The sequence below is a fragment of the Amborella trichopoda genome, chromosome 1 (genome assembly GCF_054954075.1).
Source record: "Amborella trichopoda isolate Santa Cruz 75 chromosome 1, AtrichopodaSantaCruz75HAP2 v2.0, whole genome shotgun sequence".
In the NCBI taxonomy this organism is placed as follows: domain Eukaryota; kingdom Viridiplantae; phylum Streptophyta; class Magnoliopsida; order Amborellales; family Amborellaceae; genus Amborella; species Amborella trichopoda.
In genome coordinates this window covers 32,294,210-32,307,469 of record NC_142336.1, presented here as the reverse complement: position 1 = coordinate 32,307,469, position 13,260 = coordinate 32,294,210, and the positions used below count along the sequence as shown (strand labels likewise).

The 13,260-nt window shown below is 40.0% G+C and overlaps 1 protein-coding gene across 1 annotated transcript in view; it reads right to left on the bottom strand.

Annotated features, from left to right (window-relative positions):
- Positions 1-13,260, bottom strand: part of LOC18428346 (DEAD-box ATP-dependent RNA helicase 31) — a 56,603-nt gene extending 43,343 nt beyond the window's left edge. The window contains exon 1 of the mRNA XM_006837381.4: positions 11,772-13,260. Within this exon, the coding sequence (XP_006837444.1) occupies positions 11,772-12,913 (1,142 nt within the window). The 5' untranslated portion in view covers positions 12,914-13,260. The remainder of the gene's footprint in view (positions 1-11,771) is intronic.

Below are 13,260 nucleotides of genomic sequence, written 5' to 3'. Positions count from 1 at the left end.
GAAAAAAAACTAACCAGCGACCCATTTGAGACCTTGATTTTCCATCTTGTATCTCTCACATGTCCTCTTTCTCTCTCTAGATTTTGATTTTTCATTATCAGTCACGGGCTTTCTCTACTGGAGAAGAAACCCAGAGAGAGAAAATAGGGACTTTTTTAGGGGGGTAGATAGAGAAGTGAGAAGAAAGAGAAAAATCAACTTTTGAAAAGAGAGAGAGGCGGTGGTTTGGGAGGCGAGGAGAGAAACATGGTGGGTGGCTGGCTGCATATCCTCCACACCTTTCCCAAGCCGTTTTATACAGTTTAAATATAAAAATGGGTGCAGGCTGGGTTCGGCCTTTTTTGGGCTGGGTTGGGCCAAGCCCAAAATCATTTCTTTCAGACCAGGCTAGGCCGGTCTTTTTCAGATCAGGCTTAGACCAGCCAGAGCCCGACCCGATGGCAGTCCTACTCTCAAATAAAATGGCAATAGAACTCAATATATCCACTCATGGAAACCAAATTAGAATGGATTTGTCTAGCTGTAATTAGCAGTAATTGCAGTTGTTTAAGTGTATTTTGAGTGGATCTGCATTTCACATAATTATTGGATAGGGTAAGAGTAGGACTTGGATGAGCTGGAGGTGTGGAGGTGTGGAGCAACAATGATGAATGATGAGCGGTAAAACGGTTGTATATTTGTGACAAAAGATGGATTCCACCTTCCATGAGTATTGTAGAGTTGAATTTCACATGCATGCCTAAAGTTAACGTCGGGCATTAAACGACTTTAAAATGCTATACAAAACCGTATGGTTGCAATTTGGGTTCAAGGCAGTGCTGTTCTGGAAGAACAAATAATCCTAGCTAGAGAGTTTAAAGGGCGAACTGTTGTTGAAAGTGCATCGGCAAACAGCATTGGGTGGTTAAGAGTTCCTCACTTTCTCCAATCATGTGGAGAATGGGTGAAATCGTCTGACAAATGAATGACTTAAAGCAAAATACTGTAAAATCAATGTTGTACATGTACCAAGGCAGGCCATAGAAAGCAAATGAACTTTAGCTATTGAAGGGCCCCTTATAGCACTTGCAACTTCCTGTTGCACTTTGTTTAAACAAAACTTCTCATCAAAGTCATAGAAAATTTTAAAATTACATAAAGGAAAAAAGATCTCATCAAACATTGAACCTGCAAAAGGAGGATTTGAGGTTTTTTCATTGACCTGTATGAGATGTCATGGGTGATGCTTAAATGACAAGCAACCCAATGGATCAATAGTGTAGCATGAAAGGTAATGTACATTTTGATAATCCAGCAGCAATCTTTTGGAGTATTTGAAAACAAAATAAGATTATGATCATAGTCACCGCATTTTCTGATAATCCAAGAACAAGCTTTTGAAGTATTTGAGAATAGAATAAGAATATGATCATAGTCACCGTATCCAAGAAGGTGGCCATTCCAGCTCCGGAAGCTCAATCTTGCACTCCAGGGTAAGGCATCTTGATTCTAGGCGTTTTTTGATTTTAGGGATCTCGATCTGCAAAATCGGGATCCAAATCCGTAGTCAACGGGATCCAAATCCCACTTATCCAAATCATGAGTCAACATTTAATTAGAATTGAGCCTTCACAACTTGGGAATGAGCCTCTTCTACATTGGGAGCAAGGTCCACCGACACACTTGGAGATCATTTACAATGAGAATGTGAATCACCAAAATATTTTAGTAGTTGTGAATGGCAATCATTTTGTCTAAACTATGAGCTATATACAATTTGATAGAGATCCCAAATTAGGGAGGTTCTTTATTTTTTTTACATGTACAATATATGTAAATGGCCTTGGTTTCTTATATATTTTACACATGTACAATTTGCACACCTTGTGAGTCGTGAATTGTGACTAGTTTCAAAGACAGGCGACAGGAGAGGGCAGGGAGAGAGAAGGAAGTAGATAGAAGAAGATAGTAAGGATAGACGAGTTGTGGTATTATAAGCAAGGAAAGAGGTCGCAATGCAATTGATAGGCTTAACCTCCTTGTGGCTAATTCATTGCGTCATGTCCCCCTCTCATTTGGGTGGGTTGATTTTGTGGGGGGAGAATGCAAGGGGTGCAAGAAAGAGAGATCACATTGTGCCCCTTCGAGAGATTTGGAGAGAATGAGATAGTATGCAAAATGCCCCAGAGTCTGTATATTTGAGAGAGAGAGAGATCTTTTTGCCACTTGAGAGAGAGGGAGATCGCTAGCAGCGTAGCATTGTGAATGGAAAAGCAGCGATGGCATAGCCCACCACTCTTTGATATAGCACAAAGAGAGTCAAAGTACAAAAAAAATTTAATTTTTAACATTAACAATATAAAGAAGGAGAAGGAAAGAGAAAGTGAAAGATAGAGACTTTTGCCCTCTCATCGACCATAACATCACTGGCATCTAATTGAAAGGAAATAAAGCAGGGAAAACAAGGTCAAGGATACTGAGATTTGAATCCTCGTATTGATTGTTGTTCCTAACTAGAGTACCCTAGTTAAGTGATCTTCTGGACCTAAAATCCTAGACAATGTTAAAAATTCAAACACCTAGACACCTAGGTAGTCTAGGCAGCCAAGCGAACCTTAGGGCCAAGGCAATCGCACTTTGAGAGCATGTATTTGGGAGCCCACCTATGCACGCTTTCGCTGCTTTGATATTGCCTGCCCATGTGCCTATGTAGAAGAACAAGGAAAAAATAAAAGGGTTATGTCTTTCCAACTTAACCATAGGAAGTATTTTTCTTAAAGAAAAAAAAAGGAAAAAATAGGTTGAAATATTTGGCTTATGCAGTTATGTGTTTCTAACAATTATCTTATTTTAAAAGAAAAGGATTACATGTCTCTATGACCATCAAATCTCTTTCTTCAAATAGAAGGGTCGTGTGTCGCTACACCAAAGGAACAAAGACTGGAGGGCCAAAATCAAAACATACTGAAGGCCTATCTTGTCTCTACACCATCACAATAGATATTGGGGGACCAAATCCGAAAGAAATTGAAGGCCTCTCTCTCTCTCTCTCTCTCTCTCTCTCTCTCTCTCTCTCTCTCAACTCTTGTATGAGTCCCCCTCCCACTCTTCTAGGTGCCCCCCCCCCTCTCCTTTCTTTCGAGGGGGGCACCTAGGTATCTAGGGGCCCACAAAGGTGGCTAGCTAGACGCCTAGGCAACCGATTCCGTTTTATCCAACATTGGTCTTTAACTAAGAAAATGGGGGCCCAAACTACTGAAGGAGGTCTAAAGCTCAAATTTAATGAAATTTGATTGTTAGGTTGGGAGGTGTAGCTACAGATAGGCTTGGCAATGTTGGAATTATGTCCTTTAAAGGCATTAAATTCTGACATTTTAAATAGCTCTTAACTTCAGGAGTGATAGAGCAACATGAATCTAAGATCTTGGCGCACTGGGACCGAGAGTCATAGAACCCTGAGTGAGTCATGAGGAGGATCTATATGTATGAGAGGTACCTAGAGGGTCTAGGGTTACCTCTTGGTTGGGGTCGGCTATTATGTTTGTGCCTCATGACTAGGTGATGAGTCAAGGCGATACAATTTATGTGGTTATATGGTTGTAATATGAGCTCAATGAAGAGATAGCCCTGCACGGGAAGGTTAAGGCTAATAGAGGGCATTGGGCCTAAATCCCCGGCTCTTAGAACCTTCTCATAGCATGTGTATAAATAGTCGCAATGCAACAGAAGCTGCCCTTCCAAAGATCCATTGGTAAGAGGTATGCACATGTGCTAAGAGAGGAACCCGCGCACCATGCGTGCGCATGTCCTTTAGGGCGTGCACCAGAAATCCACTTATACTTAGGGATTCAGGGTTGCTCATTGCTTTGACTTTGATAGACTAAGATCATGAACCCATGATTCTACATTGTGGCTGATGAGTCTATTGGTCGTACTAAGAATGTGACTTTGGATTCTGGGTCTAGCCGAGTAGAGTGCTTGTTAGTTGTTTAGGGTTTCACCACAATTTATAAAACATCACAGTGGACATGAACTCCCAAAAATGAGAGTTCAAAAATAAGGGATCTATAGGCACGAGAGGAGCTCGCTTTCTTCAAAGTGTTAAACGTCTCCCGTCTCGGTAAAATCCAAGGTACAAACGGGTCCCGGCGAGTACACTCCCAGGATACAGCCAAATCGAAATACAAATCCTGAGTCCCTGAGTTGCACACTCATGAGACCCGTACAAAACCACAGTCACAAAAAATACTAATATATCTTTCCAATTGGCACGGTTCCACAAACATCAATTGGAAACAGACTTATCTCTCTCTATAAAAATCATCATCCAATCGGTACAATAAAAATAGTGATTACGATGGCAAACTCCTCTCAATACAAAATATATCATCCAATCTGTATACTATAATAAATATTGATGGGAACAACTTCTCTCTCACTAAAAATTGGTCTGCCAATCGATAAAATACAAACTTTGATTGGGTACAGAACAGATGAAAAAAATTTTGTATAAAAAATATATTAAGTTCAAAAAACTTACTGGATGACAAGAGAGCCACGCATCAGAGAGCGAGATAACCATACATTAAACAGAATCCATCGTTCACTTCATGATGCCATGAAATAGTCATCCAGCTCATGGAGAAAAAACTGTCCATCGCTTCTGTCTAAAATTTTAGTGAGAGAGCCAGCTAACTTAGAGGGAGAAAGGAAGAGAGTAAACCTACTCTCCAGTTATTGATGAGAGAGAGAGTTCTTGTTATCAACAAGAAGCTCCTATTTGAGAGAGAATGATAGTGTACGTTTTAAAATAAGAAAGAGAGAGAAAGCAATAAAACAATTGAAAAGGGGGGTTTAGAAGCCACGTAAGAGGTGGTAAAACCACCTCATGAAGCAAAAGATGAAGCAAAACATGTTGGACCAAAGGTCCATCCTACATAAATAGACTAACAATAAAAGTTTAAAAATAAAAGTTATTTTGAAACATTTTTCTTTGCAAAAAAGCTAACAGTGCTTTGATTCCTAATTCAACTGCAAGGATCCTAATTTCCCTTGTAAATGTTTTTAAACAATGTTAAAATGATTTATTTGGATGAAAATCATTAAAATGATTTTTGTAGATTTTTTGGAAATTTTTTTAGATTTTTTTTAGCAAGAAAATGCATTTTTCGAAATTGTTTGGGCTTAATGACAATTGAGGACAATTCCCCGAGACTCACACGGGACACCCAAATGGCCAATGGGTGTCCACGTAGAGGTCTAGGGGGTCCCACGTCAACCCACATGGAGGGTGATTGGGCTGACGTGGGGGGTGACATCAACCCGACTTGGGAACCCCCATGTCCATTTGTATTTTGTTATATTAAGTGAGGGGCATTGTATTATTGTATTTTACATAATATAGTGATTTTGGAAAAATGTTTTAAGCACATGTTAAATGTGAAAAGAAAAAAGTTTGTGCACATGTGTGAAGCTTCTAAAAGGGGTTTGTAACTACAAGCCTAACCCTACGGGTATGTGGTAATTATGCACTTAACCACCTAGCTTATGTGGTATGATTTCATTAGCCCCGCATGCTCTTATAAAATAGAGGGAACTTTTGAAATTTGCTTTTTGCTAGAATTTTGTGTTTTTGACAAATTAACACACAAGGGTATTCCCTCCAACTTAGTTTTGGTTTAATTAAATATAAAGAGCATGGGTATTTTAATACAAGGGAAATTGCAATAAATTAAAAGAGAATAAAGGTGTTTAAATCCATACCACACATCTTGATGGCATGATGGTGGATGGTAGGCTAGGATCAAGCCTCTCTTTATAGCCATTAGATGATGACATAGAGAGCCAAGATTCATTAATCTAAAAGCATTTATACACTTAATAGATAGAAGCTTATAAACACCCCTTTAAGCCTTCACCCCATAACACATGAGTTCACTCTCTCTCTCTCTAAGTGGCACACCACTCTCTCTCTCTACCCACCTAAAGTGACACGCCCCTATGCATTCTCCTCTTCCTTTCTCGCTTAAAAGTTAGATTGAAGGTGATGTGAAAGAAGGCTCCATTGAAGCTCCTTGCTGACTCCATTAATAGTGATCCAAAGCTCAAATTCAAGTCATAGATGATCTAGTCTTAAGGCATTCATCAACTAAGTTAGATCTCTTCAATTTCCTTTTATTCTAGTTGATTCTTCTTGCTGTACATTCCTAATTACAGCAAGCTATCATCATCATTTTGATGTTAGATCATTGATATCTTAGATCTACCTTGATCCATATAGTTGTAGGCATCATCTATGCACAAATTGATTTAGTTTCCATGAGCTTTTACCTATAAATTTTGGAGCATTTTTCACTGATATTTTTCTGAGATTTTCATGACCAAATCAATCAATTAGATCTTCTTTTGATGCCTCAACTTGTTGTTTTCATAAGAAGAGATTATGTCGTATTTATGTGGCTCGATTTGTGATCTCAATTGAACCGATTTTGTGTTTTAAGAGCCTCAATTTCTCCCACGATTTTTCCACATGATTTGATCACTCGCTTTAAGTGTATATCAGTAGATGCTTAGTTTCCCACTCTTGAGATGATGAATTTGGTCGAATTTTGTGTTATGCCATCACATGTTACCCAATGGCACATATCTAGACCCAAGGCCATAAACCACAGGCACCTAAGAGCTCTAATCGGCTTTCCATGAACATGTTGCATTATACACTTGAGCATATATTTGTTGTTATATTGGATGTTATATTGAGTTTTATGAAGTCCATTGATGTATAATTTTGCATTATAATTTTGAGTGGAGCAGAATTTTCAAAAGCACCTCATACATGTAGTTAAGTGGGGAGGAGATCCCCTTACCTCATACATGTGTAGTTTGATGATCTCTTTGAGTACTTTGTTTTGTTGATGGACAAGGGACCCTAATTGAGTTGTATCATATGTTTTTTTAGCGTATTTTGAAGTCAATTGTTCACTGTAATCACAGTAACCTTGCTGTAATTCCAAGTTTTAAGTTCAATTTCAAGTGTATTGTGTAAAATTTAAGTTGTATTGTCTCAAGTTTTGACATAGTTGTACTCCAAGTGTATGAGATTTAGTTTCTATACACCCTCAGGCAGAATATTTATGATGTAAGATCTCCCACTTGGGGAGATAGACTTGGCAGAATAGTTAAGAACTACATGAGTTGGCTAGCATATGTGACTGAGTGGAAGCTAAAGCAAGAACCCGTCTAATGGGTCATGACTTTGCTTCTCATCACTGCTCAAATCCCTTGCTTGTGGAGCATCGATCCGCCCAGAGACAAGTTGATATAACAGAGGAGATTCTTAGATTACGGAGGGTTACCGAGCTCTTATTGCCATGTAATCAAAAAAAATGAGCATCGATATAGATTCTCTTTCTTCTTTTTTTTTTGATAACTGTTAACGTTTGTATTGAGAAAGAGAGATAGATACAAGAGACAAGGCAAACTAGGAGTGCCTAAAAGGTAGGGCTTCTGGTAAAAAATGGGTCAAAAGATCGTAAACAAAATAGGGTTATAAGAAGTCCCCTTACACAGTAAAGAGTTAGTGTACAAAAAAGATACAAAGGGGGCGAGGAAGAGAATCAAATAAAAGCACAGTCCCTTAGAGCTCCGCAAAAAACCCCATAACACCTCCCTTTGAGCTCCACAAAAAACACATAACACCACTAGTCTTTTGCTCTAGCTTTGGCTCCATCCTTAGCTAGTAGATCGGCGAACCCGTTCGACGTCCTTGAGGTATGCCTCCATAAGTTTGGCGTATCCCTGCAGAGGTAGTCGATTTCATCATAAATGGGTAAGAGGTACCAAGGGGGAAGAACTGTCTTAGAAGCCCAATAAATAATGTTTTTGGCATTACCCTCGACAGTGAGAAACTATCCCCAGGACCGATCAAAGCTTTGAATGCCTCCAAGGAGAGCCATAGATTTAGCGAACTGCGAGTCATGGACCCCAATGTATTCAGAGAAGGAGAAGAGGACATTTTGAAGGTGGTCTCTAAAGACCCCTCCAACCTCTGCATGCCCCGAATTGCCGAGAGAACAACCGTCAAAATTAAGTTTGATAGTTCCTTGGGGAGGAGCCGTCCAAGCAACAATAACTTTGTTTTTCTTTGGGTTATGGAATAAAATATGCTCCTAATTCCGGCAGAAAGAGTCCCAAGGAATGCCTTTGAACCAGGGATGATTAGCCGCCCAGAAACCGAGAGGCGGGGGTGGACTCTCCCCTAAAAATACGGCCATTTCTTTCAATCCAAATGGTCCATATTGTTGCTGCCACAATAGCTTTCCAAATGATTCTACCAGCTTTCGGCCAATGCTCAGCCAAATTTAACGCCAAAAGATCTTTTACAGTCGAGGGTAAGACCCAATGCACCAGAAAGAGTTGAAGGAGGAGACTCCAAATCTCATGGGCCACGTTACAGTGGAGGACGAGGTGGTTATTGGATTCCTCATGGTTCAAACACATGGCACACCTATTAGGAATAGGGATACCTTTCCTTTGAAGTTGATCCATTGTGAGTGCCCTGTTAGATCCTGCTATCCAGTTAAAGGTTTGTACTGTTGGGGGAGCAATGATCTTCCAAACTAGTGCGAGAGTCGAAGTAGGATTGAGGGGGAAGGTAGGGGTTTGGATGAGACTCTTGTAGAAGGAAGCGACGTTGAATTCTCCCGAGGGGGCAAGGGACCACACCAGCTTGTCCCTCCCCTGGATCGGGATGAAGGTGTTGAAGAGCAGCGATGAGAGAGAGAGAAATTGAAGGGTTTCATCCTCAGAAAGGTTCTTTCTAAAAGATGGATTCCAACGTCTCCTACCTCCTTCAATACTGAACTCGTCCTCAACAGTAGCTTCTTTATTCCTCACAACAGAGAACAGTAAGGGATGGGAATCCTTGAAAGGGGCATCACCTAGCCATGAATCAGTCCAAAACCTCACTCTATTTCCCTCTCTAGGGCATAGTCTTAAGTGTTTCTTGAGAGAAGAAAGGGAAGCCATAATAGACCTCCACACCCCTGAAGCGTTGGACCAAGATCTGTCATCTGGGATCCACGAAAGGGTCGAGACATTGTACTTATTCCGAAGGACTTGAGACCAAAGAGAACCAGGTTGGGTGGCCAAACGCCGCCACCATTTCCCTAAGAGGGCGATGTTGTGTTTTCTCAAATTTCTGTCCCCAGTCCCCCTTGAGATTTGGGTAAAAGAATCTTATCAGATAAGATGGAACTTACTTTTGTCAACCTGACCCGACCAAAGAAAGTTTCTCATAAGCTGATCCAGGAAGTAGGCATATAGATTCTCTTGTTTCAGAGAGAGTTCAGAAAGGACATCTATCCATTAGAGATACTCTTAGCTACCATTCAGCTAACAGCCCCTCGTCATGCCCTAAAGGAACTTGGCACTTCTTCTGCTTCATTGACAACTATAGAAATGAAAACAAAGCTCTCTAAGAACTTTTTGCGAATTATTTAATTTGTTGCAAATAGTACTTATATTCAATTCACTTTTCTCAGTTTTTGTGCTTTTTTGTACATGTTGATTCATGGATTGTTGCACCATGGCATTTCATATTCCCGAAACATAACAAGTAACAACTAGCAAACTTGCTTCATAGATGTTGGGATCGAAGTAGGATATGATCAAGAGCAGGGGTTCATGAAAGGCTTAAAGATCCCTATAGTTGGGGAGCCATATGTATGTACAAGGCATATACTAAGGATTGAGATCCCCAAATGTTAGAGATCTCGATCCCAACCAAATGGGCAACTTCATCACCAATCCCTACCTTTTGGGTACTACATCCCAACTATTGAGATTATATATAGTCTAAGATTATATGTACTCCTTAAAGTAAGAATTTCTTTATTATAGCCTGCAAGTAATTCAACTGTATTAAAAGTATAATTGCATTGTCAGCTGGCCATAAATAAAGTAAATCACCAGTTTGGTTGTTATCTTTGTCTTTAAGGTGGGGGTCAAGGTTCCCCAAGGTAGGGATCAAGATACCTAACAGTGGTGATTGAGATCCCAAAAATTGAAAATCAGGATCCCTTGAAGATCCCTTTCCAATAGCACAGCGCGAGATTCCACAATACGATCGACACCTAGGTTGGGAGATCCCAGCAACTATACTTCACTTTCACACAAAGAATCTAAAGAATGACAAGTGCATCAACAAAACCACCAATTTTTTTACCGCAATGATGCAGTTTATTGGGACAAAGTATATCAACTAGAAAGTAGGGAATTAAGATAATTGAAATCATGTGTGCATTTGTTGCACCTCACTATGTGAGCACTCAAGTCCCCACCACCGGATAAAACAATTGGAAGCACATGTTCTGACTATATTGCCAAGATAACCCAGCCACATTACAGCAGTTATGTATTGAGGTTCACATTCCAGTCCAAGATGTACTATGTTTCTTATGTCCATATGCCCTACAAGATTAACTTAGTCTTAAAGGCGCTACTTACCGTCAATCCATCCTCATCAAACTATAAGGGCAAAAAGTATTGTCATGTCAATGTAAATTCCTTGTTTGATCTCAATTAGTGTCCAGGACAATATACCATGTTCTCAAACTAGGCTAGACAACAAATTTTAGAAGTGCAATTGATGATTATAAATTATGACACCTGCATAACTATGCTTTAATAGTGCCCCATGCAGGCCACTAACACAATCCTCCTTGCTATTAGAGCTTCTCATATCAGTTCTATGAAGCTTTCTTGCAATTACCAAATAAATAAGACATGTAGCAATTGTCATCAATTATCACTACCATCGATGAGCCAAAGCATTTATGCATAACTCATTGCCATGAAGCTCTTTGCACATTTCTGACTCATTGTATGGTCCGAATGAGAGTTTAGGTCTTTTCCAGTCTACAACCTACTTATTCTACTTCATCCCGTCTTGAACCAATTTCCTAATACATCCAGGGCACATATCTTTCAATTGTTGCTTCAACTTCCTCCTCATCTAATGGATGGATGACTCTGGAGAGTCTAATGACTAACCATTTCACAAAAAATCATTTTTTTATAGCTTTCATCCTTCCCTTTACATGTCGCAACTGTCAACTCCACATGAAACATGTAGTGCACATGTCACCATAAATTTAAAGCTTCCGTCGGTTGCCAATTGTAATGTCTAAACTCGCCTACTAATTTCGCATTTGTCAAGCAACATGTTGATCATAACTGTTTTGAAATTTGAAGTATATTGGTAGCCATTTGTAGTCCAGGGAAAAACCAATAAAAGGTGTAGTGAGTTAGCATCAAATGACTATTTTATCCAAGTGATTGACTCTCCATCCTAACAACATATTGTCTCTCTAGTGTTTGTGATATTCTGGTACCTACATCCAATTACTGTGGATTAGCCAGCATGGCAAGAAATTCTTTGATGTCAAAGAATCAATGGAACCCCCAAAAAGAGAACCAAGGAAACATATATCTCCTTTAAATAAATAATAGACGGAATGTGAAAGAATCCACCATGCAGAGAATGTGTAATCATGAATGGACACCATGCATGACTAGTACGAAAGGATCAAATTTCATTCATCAATAATAATTTATACATTCAAGATACGGTCAAATTCTGGAATGTTCCAATCACAGCCATCTAGTTTCCTGAAAAGATCAGCTACACTTCGTATTATGGGTCTCATTAATGATGCGCTACGAAAACTCAATTGAAGGGAATTCTGAAACATACAAAAAGAGACATTGGATAAGAAGCACAATTAACATACCTCGTCTGACTTAAATAAGAATCAGAATGCTCACTATTTTCTTCAGCTAATTTTGGCTGTAATCCACCTCCACGCTCATTATTTTCTTCAGCTAATTTCCACTTTAATCCACCTCCAGTTAAGGCCCCAACTCCTCCCTCTCCCTCTCCCTCTCCCTCTTCCTCACTGATCCAAGCATCATCAGATCCCGAATCCTCATCATCTTCATCTTCACCTTCATCTTCATCTTCATCCTCAATCATTCTTGGCCTCTCTCTTCCCACCCCAATCTCTCTTTGCTGCAAAAATCCATCTTGTCGGCCTTGACCATATTTCGAATAAGAACCTCTACTTTTGCTTTTGACAAAGCCTTCACCCTCCTTTGAATCACTATTAAACCTCTTCCTAGAAAGAGATCCCCTTGCTAAACCCCCAAAATCTCTCATTTTCTCATTCAAACTCAAATCATCTCTCTTCTTTAAGAAAGACCCACCATTAGGACCACCCCTTGAACCACGCCCTTCAAAACCCCTATCTGATCGCTTTTTAGAGAGAGACCCACCAAGTGAATCCCTCGTACCTCTCTGTTTTTCAAAAACATCATCATCCGAATCTTTGTCAAAACGCTTCCTCGAGAAAACCCCATTACCCAAATTGCCATTTTTCTGCCTCTTTTTCAAGCCATCGTCGCTAGAATCTCGGTGATTTTTCTTAGAAAAGCTAGAATCCATGTCTGAATCACTATCAGACAAACCCAGCTTCAAAGAATCAGTTTTTAGGTCACTTATCCAGTCACTGAGCTCTGCCTCGTCTTCCACCAAGCTCTTGCTTTGTCCTAATTTCGCACTTCTAAACCCTGAATCTCTATGAATGGAAGCTGTTGGCCCACGAGAAAAGCAAGACGGTCTCTCCCTGCTCGACCTAGTGGAGAACTGATGGAACCCAGACTTATAAATAGGTTTTGTAGCGACGTGTTTATAGCGTTCAAGATGGGTAGGGTTTGAAAAGATAGAGACGTATTTGAGCTTATACGGGAATAACCTTGTGAAAATGGAAACAGTAGGGAGAGAACCAGAGGTACAGTGCGGTTTCAGAAAGGGTACAGCCGTTGTTGCAGACGCAGAGCCTTTAAGGACACGCAGAGAGAGAAGCTGCCCAGGCATTATTAGGCTTCAAAAGGTCAATAGACCAGAAGAAATGCTTTTGACTTAGCAAGAAAACCGGGAGAAATTGTTTACGTCCGCAAGAAAACCATAGCGAAATGAAGAGAGAGAGGTCTTGGGAAGAGAAATGGAAAATGTATCAGAGGAGGTTTTGGGAGGTCAATGGGCAGAGGGAGAGGGGGGGATTTTGGGAGAGGGTTTTAGAGAGGTATAAGGTTTGTCTGGATAAGCTACTGAAATTACATACCATAGCCGTTGAACGTTTTTAGGGTTTAGGGGCTTAGCTTGTGAACGTGGTAACATATCATTTGGAAATAGATTACACGTAAATATGATATTTTCACTAT